The following is a 10,790-nucleotide window of genomic DNA, read 5'->3' as shown; positions in this document are numbered from 1 at the left end:
ATCCGTTATGATGACTTTCTTACCATTAAAAGGTGGAAAAAGAAGCCAAATTTCTCAGCATAAGCTCCAAGAAGACATTTTTTTTGATTACGTAAACCATTTTTAGTATTTAGAAACCTTTTTTTTTTTTTAGCTTTCAGCAAAGACCCTTAGGATACCAGCAAATTCTCATAAAAAAACACGATTTACACAAAACCTGCAGAAATGTCCCTGAAAAGAGTTCCCTTTACATTACGTCTCCCTTTTAGATACTAGCTGTATAACTAAACAAATTCATCCTAAAGCAATTATACCAGAGGGTACAGTGAAAAAGTGTAACACAATTTTTGGAAAACAGTGCATAATGCAGACCTTTCAGCAATAAACAGATATGCATATGAAGCCATGTTGTTGGCCAATGATGTGATTTACTCTTGATGAAATATCCCTGCTGCCCCTTCAGGCTCACTTTGTGCAGCTTAGTGCCAAACTGAAGGGAATCAGCCATTGTTCACATCTAAGCCAGGCAATGACTCATTCTCATGTTTGTCTTCATTTTGCTTGGATATCACCCCCTTCAATTCAATTTAATTCACTATTAGCCAGTCAAAAAGTATACACTAAGTGTTTCAAATGTCACTGGTACACCATTATATTTAAACAAACATTCCACATTTTTTCAAATAAAAAAGCCAACTTCAAGTTATCGAATTACATCTAATAACATTTTTTTTCCATGACTTCAGTATGGCAGAAATGGTCACACCTAAAAACCAAGAGCAGAAGGATGATGTGTATGAAGATTCTGTCCATAATTTTCTACTAACAGCTATCATCTATATTGTATTGATGACTTTTGTTCTTACACCAGCAGCACTGGTTATAACAATCTCATATCAGATTATTTGCAGTATACATTATTGGTTTTATGTAGTACATTACATAAGTGTATCTCCATCATTTACAGAAAAAAGAAAACATTGTAAGTCAGTGCTTTTAGATGGACTTTGGAAATTGCATTTTTCCTATCTTGATCCTCCATTTTTAAACAATAAACTGGTGCATGATTGACTGTCGTTTGTTGTGATTAGAGCAGTGCAGACATAACTGTCTATAGATATCTACAGTTATTTATATAAGGCCCACATAACCAAAATATTCCATGATTCCATGACCCAAATATAACATTTTCCCTGGATCTCTATAGACCCAGATATTTAGGAGAGATGATAAATTCAATTTCAATGTAATTATACCAACTTATGGTTTGGAAGTCGGTTAGACCATTCCACCTTGGTTTAGAGACACTATGGGGTTTATTTACTAAAGCTGGAGAGTCCAAAATCAGACTCCCTTCTGCATAGAAACCAATCAGCTTCCAGGTTTCATTGCCAAAGCTTCACTGAACAAGCTGAGGTTAGAAGCTGATTGGTTTCTATGCAGAAGGGAGTCTGATTTTGGACTCTCCAGCTTTAGTAAATAAACCCCTATCAGTCTTTCTGAATAGATTTTCCAAAGCCATGAAAATGTTAAATAATGTACAGGTGGGCAAAGCTCCTTGTACACCCTTTGTGAGTATGCTGTAATGTACAGTAGTATTGGCTTGTGTTTCTTAGATCTGTGGAGAGGGGACAGTCAGCAGACCAGTTGGCTTCATCTTGTTAATGCCACCATCCAGAATACAAACTCGAGGATATCCCAGCTTCACAAGATGTGCTGCAAACTGTAAGAAAAACAACATGAAAATGCAATTATAATTGTGAAATTCACAACATGCATTACAAGGGGAATAATGAAATATATTTCAGGGTTTACATTCCACTGTTATAACACAATACAACATTTCAGCTCAGACCCCAAATGGGTTTATTTACTAAAGCTGGAGAGTCCAAAATCAGACTCCCTTCTGCATAGAAACCAATCAGCTTTCAGGTTTCATTGCCAAAGCTTCATTGAACAAGCTGAGGTTAGAAGCTGATTGGTTTCTATGCAGAAGGGAGTCTGATTTTGGACTCTCCAGCTTTAGTAAATAAACCCCCAAGTGGCTAGTTAATTAAGATTTGGTATTTGGTGCCAAGTACAAAGTCCAAATCATCTTGCTATGAAAGAAGATTTCCAGGCTAGCTTTGTTCAGTTGGAGAACTCTGTAGAATGTCAGTGGCAGCAAACTAACAGACTGTAGTAACAACCTGTTCAGCTGCCAATTAAGTTAATATAATCTCTATAAAGGAGAATTACAACAGGCAGCAGTTAAATTAACTGCACAAATAATTTAATAATGAAATGGTAAATTCAGATTTTTCTGTCCTTGTGATATCAGTCACACAGACTGCAATAAAAGATTCTAACTCTCCATGATTTTCAAAATGAAACAAAATAAATGGAGTTTACTTTTAGTAGGCTGAAACAATGACAATGCAATCAACTGTTGTCAGTTAAAAAGTGACTGATGCAGCAACAGTAGTGTACTGAAAAAGTCAGTTTTGTAATGCTACAATGTTTTAAATAGTAAAGTTAAAAAGTAGAAAAGGAAAGTGAATGGATGATGGAGAAACATACTATATTAGCTAGTTCATACAATTCTAAAAGAACATACTGCACATAGTATAGGCATGAAGCATTAAAGTATAATATGAAAGCAGTCACTAAACAGGTCAAAAGTATGCAAGGGAATGTAGAGGCAAGTAACTACTTCATAAGTGCCGATATAGAAACTGGCTACAGTTTAGCTCATAAATATATACAGAAGGTGCAAACAATTTTGCTAGTAGAACAGTGACACAGGATCTAAGTGAATGCAGCTTAGGCAGCTGTCGGTCTTCTAGCCTTTTGCCCTTCGTAAAGTCACAAAGTAATCACACCCTATGAGTATGTTATGGTTTTGTAATCTGTTCTTTACTGTAATGCATTAGAGTGAAATTTAATCTTCCACCAACTTTACTAAACCAATTTTGTGAGATGTTAAAAATGTCTGTGTGGTCATAGTAAAATTAACTGCAGTTTACCCAAACCTGCAGAATGACCAGTTATAGGCTTCAGAAAACTGAGACTTGAGCCACTCATTAATAAGTCCTGGCAGACTTTGGGAAGAAGGAAGAAGCACAGCAATATGTGATTTAAATATACCCTCCAAACACTAGACTTGGCCAGGACAAATATTAAAGGATAAGTTCATCTTCAGAAGAATGTTACATTTTACACCCATATTTAGTGTGCAACATGTAACATGATTCTATTCACCCACCTTCCGCCACCAGAGTGCTTCTTCCTGTGACAGCAAGTGGGGGTTCCTCTTCCCACACCCGCTGTAACATTTTGAAAATGTCGTAGCCGAGTGCCACTTCACCAGCATAGCCACATCATTCATTCACAGCAAATGGGAATGAATCATGTCTCATCTGCCACTGCGAAAGACAGAATTGTAATTGTAATTTTAATGGGTCATGAGCATGCAAATTGGCACATTAGTAGTCCATTCACACTGCTTACAGCTCTGAAACTGAAATCCCATATAGGAGAACGGGCAACAGAGCTGCAGGCAGTGTGTGCAGGAGCCTGAGATTGCACCCGCAATCCACTGATTATAAATAATAAATGCACATTTTTTTTCTGGAAATATATGTGCAATTTAAAATTTTTTTGTTAACAAGGGTAAACTTAGTTTATAATCCAACCGGCCAGAGATATCAGTATGACCTAAAAAAAATCTTTCAAGTGGAGATCCACTCAAAAGGGGAAGTTCCACTTTAAGGACTGGTCCCCCATTCTCCTCCCCCCTGTAGTCTCCTGGAACATGTGACAGGTCCCAGAAGACTGTGGGACCATTCACAATACGCACCGGCCACCCCCTGCTTTTATTTATTTTTTTAAAGGATACTGGAGCTGCACTTTAACTTTTATGGGCAGGTAATGTTACAAGTAAGCATTGCACTGGATGAAGAAAGCCTCAGATCTGCTGGAAAATTGATGTCATTTTAAACCCTGAAAATATAGCTTAAATATGGTAAGTGGCTCTCTTGTTGTGCTGATCATTCCCCTTTAAAAAATAGCAAAGCAGCTAAGATGGGTGGGTTCAGACGGCCCATATGACTTTGGGTACAGTGGAAGTGTTCAAAAGTTATATATACTGTACCAACTGATAATACCCTCAAACAATTGTTACATCCAATCATTTCAACATAGAGATATATACTGTACAAACTAATAATACCCTCAATCAATTGTTACATTTAATCATTTTAGCATAGAGATATATACTGTACAAACTGATAATACCCTCAATCAATTGTTACATCCAATCATTTCAATATAGAGATATATACTGTACAAACTGATAATACCCTCAATCGTTACATCCAATCATTTCAATATAGAGATATATACTGTACAAACTGATAATACCCTCAATCAATTTTTACATCCAATCATTTCAATATAGAGATATATACTGTACAAACTGATAATACCCTCAATCAATCGTTACATCCAATCATTTCAATATAGAGATATATACTGTACAAAATTATAATACCCTCAATCAATTGTTACATCCAATCATTTCAATATAGAGATATATACTGTACAAAATTATAATACCCTCAATCAATTGTTACATCCAATCATTTCAATATAGAGATATATACTGTACAAACTGATAATACCCTCAATCAATTGTTACATCCAATCATTTCAATATAGAGATATACACTGTACAAAATTATAATACCCTCAATCAATTGTTACATCCAATCATTTCAATATAGAGATATATACTGTACAAACTGATAATACCCTCAATTGTTACATCCAATCATTTCAATATAGAGATATATACTGTACAAACTGATAATACCCTCAATTGTTACATCCAATCATTTCAATATAGAGATATATACTGTACAAACTGATAATACCCTCAATCAATTGTTACATCCAATCATTTCAATATAGAGATATATACTGTACAAACTGATAATACCCTCAATCAATTGTTACATCCAATCATTTCAATATAGAGATATAAACTGTACAAACTGATAATACCCTCAATCGTTACTTCCAATCATTTCAATATAGAGATATATACTGTACAAAATTATAATACCCTCAATCAATTGTTACATTCAATCATTTTAACACCTTAATAAATATCTTGCAATGATGAAACTTGGTGGCAGCCCACACATCAGTTGCTTGGTGGCAGATGAGGTCTAGATGATCTCTGACTACAGATAATGTGCATGTATACAAAAACCATAGCTTTTCCTCTAATGTATCCTGCTTCAACATGTTGCACAGACTTCAGAACACAAGAACCCTACCCTAAATACAAATTTGGCTATAATGAATGATGTTTTTTTCAAGCCAACATAGTTAAAAATAATTAAAAAAATAAAATATGATTAACAAAAGATCAATTTGGAAAAATAGGAGTGTGAAGCAAAGGGGAATGGTGTAACAGAATTCCACCAGCAGCATAAGGTCAGAATGTCTGCACTGGTATTTCCCTTATTTTACCATTGTGCAGTCCAATTAACAATTTGATGCCTACTATTCAGATTTGGTTATTCTTCTCAGAATAACATGAATTTGGTATTCCAGTAAGTACATCTGCTCCAGGCCTAGGCATTTGTCAGGATGAACACCTAGCAATTACTCTGCTTAATGTCTTAATTGTTTCCAGACAAGAAAATTGATTGATCAAAGACGCACTGACTATTATAGGTGACAGCTCATGAGAAGACCATTTTATGACAAGAGCAGGCAAAGGTGGGATGAGCAAGTCCTTGTTGCCATCTTTCTTTGTGAGGGTTGAGTTTAATCTGAAGCATCTGCTATGACAACACAACACAACACTGCCAATATAAAAGAATCTTCAATTGTACAAAGTTTATTTTAGGTTTAACTTTTGTTCTTTATTTTCTCCTTTTATTTGTCACTGTTAGACTGTAATCTCTGCAGGTAGTAGTACATAAAAAGGCATAAATAAAACAAATAACCTGTAGATGGAAAGCTGGTTACTTGTGGCCAGTAGAAGAACATGGATTTAAAAGACCTACCAAAGCAGTCAGAGGTGCATACACACACCAGCTGCCCTCAAGGTTCAGCAGTGCCATCCTAACTACAAATATTTGGCTCAACTAAGCATCTGTTTATTCAACTGCAAAAAAGGCTCAAAAATGGCTTGAGAGACAAGTTCAAGATGTTGACTTGGCCTCCAAATTCTCTGGATCTCAATCCAATTGAGTATCCATGGGATGTACTGGAAAGTCTGTATTGAGGCTTCCCCTTGCAACTTATAGTACTTGACCACCTCCCGCCCGCCCGCCATATAGTCCAATGACAGGCGCAAAGTGGTTCTCTTGTTCTGGGAGGACGTCATATGACGTCCTCCCATTCTCACCGTGCATGTGCGGCTCAGGGAGCGCGAAGCACGGCGATCGGCGGTGCGCTGTGTCCCTCGGACACAGCCGATCACCGATCTACGGAAAGAGCCGAAGATGTCGGCTCATTCATGTGATCAGTGTGTGTCCAATCACAGCTGATCACATGTAAACAGGGAAATGCTGGTTATCGGCATTTCTCTCCTCATGAGCTGTCACGCTGACAGCTCGAGAGGAGAGCCGGTAATCGGCATTCTGCGGAGGGGAGATGTACACTGATCATCAGGGCACTGATGATCAGTGTGCCCTGATGATCAGTGTGGCCCCAGAACTGCCACCTGTCAGTGTCCATCAGTGCCAGATGCCAGTGCTGAACAGTGCCAGATCAATGCCACATATCAATGCCTACCAGTGCACATCAATGCCACATAGCAGTGCCCATCTGAGCTGCCTTTCAGTGTCACCCATCAGTGCCACCTATCAATGCCAATCAGTGCCATTCAGTGCCGCCTATCAGTGCCATTAAGTGCCACCTATCAGTGTGCATCAGTGCCCGTCAGTGCCTCCTATCAGTGCCGCCTAACAGTGCCAGTCAGTGCCACCTAACAGTGCCAGTCAGTGCCGCCTATCAGTGCCATATATCAGTGATGCCTGTCAATGCCCATCAGTGCCACCTATCAGTGCAGCCTATCAGTGCCCATCACTGCAGCCTCATTAGCACACATCAGTGAAGGAGAAAAATCACTTATTTACAAAATTTTACAACAAAAACTAAGAAAAAACATTTTTTTTCAAAATTTTCAGCGGTTTTTGGTTTGTTTAAGAAAAAATAAAAAACCCAGAGGTGATTAAATACCACCAAAATAAATCTCTATCTGTCACAAAAAAATGCTAAAAATTTCATACGGGTACAGTGTTGCATGAACGCACAATTGTCATTCAAAGTGTGACAGCACTGAGAGCTGAAAATTGGCCTGGGCAGGAAGGGGGTATAAGTGCCCTGTAGGCAAGCGGTTAACCATTAGCCGCCCGGCTAATGGCCGTTTGGCGGCTTCAGAAGTGCTGCGGCATTCCGGGTGCACGCCATTTGGCGTGCACCCGCACATGCGCAGTTTGCGGTAATGCAGAGTCTCGCAGCGGCGCGATCTGTCACCCGCCGTGTACCTCGGACACGGCCGATGACAGATCTGAGTACCGGCCCCCAGGACCAATCACAGCAGGTCACATGACAGTTGTATAGAATGGATGGCTTCATTCATGCCATCCATTGTATACTACTGCCTAGCTGTGAATGGTCACAGCTAATCACATGCACATGTCATGTGATTAGCTGTGACCAAATCACAGCTAAGCACAAAAAAAAAAAACCCTGAATGAATCGATTTCATTCAGGTAAATGCTCGCTTATAGCAAAGTAATTCTTTGCTATAAGCAAAGTGTAATAAAAAAAAAAAAATACTGATCACTTCCCCAAAGTAGTACAATGTTACTATGGTAACATTGTACTACTTTGGTCATAGTACAATATGAAAAAAAAAAATCTTAAAAAAAAATAAAAAAATGTAATAAAAAATAATAATAAAAAAAAAATATATATATATTTTTTTCATACTGTCACCAGTCAGTGTCCCTGATCACCGCCATGCCAGTTATATGATGATGCTGTACTGCACTGGTGACAGTATGTAAAAAAAGAAATAGTTAAAATAATTTTTTTATTTTCCGAAAAATTATGACAAAAAAAATACAACTTCAAAAAACTCGCCATTCCTCTTATAAAGTACGTCGGACTGTCTACTCTGCAAAAAGGGGCCATTTGGGGGATATCTGTACTATTCTGACATTCTTGGACCTCAAGAAATTAGATTGGCTGTCAGTACTTCAGGATTGATCAATTTTCAGATCTATACCATAGTTTGTGAACTCTATAACTTTCCTACAAACTAAATAATACATCCTAATTTGGGTTATTTTCACCAAAGACATGTAGCAGAATACATCTCGGCCTAAATTTATGAAGAACAATTATTTATTTGTAAACTTTTATAACAGAAACAAAGAAAAACGTGTTTTTTTTCAAAATTTTTGGTCTTTTTTTGTTAATTTAGCAAAAAATAAAAACCCCAGCGGTGATTAAATACCACCAAAAGAAAGCTCTAGTTGTGTGAAGAAAATGATAAAATTTTAGTTTGGGTACAATGTTGTATGACCGCGCAATTGTCATTCAAAGTGTGAGAGCGCTGAAATGTGAAAAATGGCCTGGGCAGGAAGGTGTAAAATTGCACGGTATTGAAACGGTTAAAGGAACTGCTGCTGATGGCTTGGTGCCAGATATCACAGAATACCTTTAGCGGTCTAGTGGCATCCACGCCTCAACAGGTCTTGGCTGTTTTGGCAGAAGAAAGGGGACCTACTCAATATTAAATGTGTGGTCATAAAGTTATGGCTGATGACTGTATACATACTATGTACACTATATTGCCAAAAGTATTGGTACGCCTGCCTTTACATGCACATGAACTTTAATGGAATCCCAGTCTTAGTCCGTACGGTTCAATATTGAGTTGGCCTAACCCGTTGCAGCTATAACAGCTTCAACTCTTCTGGGAAGGCTGTCCACAAGGTTTAGGAATGTGTCTATGGGAATGTTTGACCATTCTTCCAGAAGCGCATTTGATAGGTCAGGCACTGATGTCGGACAAGAAGGCCTGGCTCGCAGTCTCTGCTCTAATTGATCCCAAAGGTGTTCTATCCAGCTGAGATCAGTACTCTGTACAGGTCAGTCAAGTTCCTCCACCCCTAATTCCCTCATCCATGTCTTTATGGACCTTGCTCTGTACACTGCTGCGCAGTCATGTTGGAACATTAAGGGGCCATCCCTAAACTGTTCCCACAAAGTTGGGAGAATTAAATTGTCCAAAATGTCTTGGCATGCTGATGCCTTAGGAGTTCCCTTCACTGGAACTAAGGGGCCAAGCCCAACTTCTGAAAAACAACCAGACACCATAATCAACCCTCCACTAAACTTTACACTTGGGTACAGTGCGGTTAGGCAAGTACCATTATCCTGGCAAATGCCAAACCCAAACACTTCCATTGGACTGCCAGACAGAGAAGCGTGATTCATTATTCTAGAGAACACATCTCCACTGCTCTAACTCACTGTTATTTTGCTAATCTGAAGGACACAAAACGTTTTGAGGTCTTTAGCTATTGACTCTGCAGACAGTCAGAGACTTCTGTGCACAATGCGCTTCAGCATGCGCTTACCCTGGCATGCGCTAATCTGGCATTTTACTTGGCCTACCACTTCGTGGCTGAGTTGCTCTTGTTCCCTGTTGCTTCCACTTTGTTATAATACCACTAACAGTTGACCGGAAAATTTTTAGCAGCAAGGAAATTTCACGGATGGACTTATTGCACAGGTGGCAACCTATCACGGTACCACAATTGAATTCACTGAACTCCTGAGAGTGATCCATTCTTTCACAAATGTTTGTAGAAGCAGTCTGCATGCATAGGTGCTTGATTGTATACACCTGTGTCCATGGAGGTGATTGGAACACCTGAATCCAATGATTTTCAGGGGTGTCCCAAAACGTTTGGCAATATAATGTATATTATAGGCATGCCTGGAATTCTTTAATTTACCTTTAATATATTGCAAAGATGAGCATACAGCTTTAGTTGAAAATGGATCTGGATCCAGGATTGTAGTTTCCTCCCCAAAACCCCTTGACCTTGTAGGATAAACATCTATGTTACCTTTCATCTCTTACTGCATTCATTCCTAAATGAAAGTACAAGTCTTTTGTTTATCTTACACTGAAGGCTGTAAACTTTTAACAAGCTATTTAATTATTGTTCTTTCTCTCATTGTCTAACATCATACCTGGTTAACCTGCAAATAATAGTAGTTACAAGCAGCCTTCTGCCTATGGGTAACAATGCTATAGGCTATTAAATAATCAATCTGTAAATCAATGACAAACAACACCTTTGGGCTGCTTGCAACTACTATATAGTGTAATAGCTCCTTCCTCCAGTGGCTCAGCATCTTAGCCATGGAGGAAGAGGCTGGAAATTTCCATACCCAGCAGCGTTGATGACACCCTTGCCCTCCTGTCTACTAAATGACTGTGTTTTCAGGAGACACTGGAAACAGATCTGCTTTTCCTCACCCTAAGCCATGAGCGCAGATGGCGACAGACACAGTGATGCCGTGACCATTTGTAAACCCTTTTAATAGGTTTTGTTCATGTCAAACAAGTTTTGAATTCATGTATAAGTGTAAGTGTATTTGAATGTAGCATATCATATTTATGTTAAACTCAAACCCAAATACCATCCACACAGGTACTTTATATGTACTGTACTTCAGGGCCAGTTTATAAAGAAATCAATGCCAATATGGAAGGTGCTGCTTCC

General features: G+C 38.5%; 1 protein-coding gene across 1 annotated transcript in view; it reads right to left on the bottom strand.

Moving 5' to 3' along the window:
• Positions 1 to 604: 604 nt before the first annotated feature.
• The window catches only part of TBCK (TBC1 domain containing kinase), a 367,627-nt gene continuing 357,441 nt past the window's right edge, over positions 605 to 10,790 (bottom strand). The window contains exon 26 of the mRNA XM_089680503.1: positions 605 to 1,702. Within this exon, the coding sequence (XP_089536629.1) occupies positions 1,592 to 1,702 (111 nt within the window). The 3' untranslated portion in view covers positions 605 to 1,591. The remainder of the gene's footprint in view (positions 1,703 to 10,790) is intronic.

This window comes from Staurois parvus, unplaced genomic scaffold (genome assembly GCF_062004578.1).
Source record: "Staurois parvus isolate SC_StPar_1 unplaced genomic scaffold, SC_StPar_1.0 ptg000244l, whole genome shotgun sequence".
NCBI lineage: Eukaryota > Metazoa > Chordata > Amphibia > Anura > Ranidae > Staurois > Staurois parvus.
This window is presented reverse-complemented; position numbering and strand designations above follow the sequence as displayed.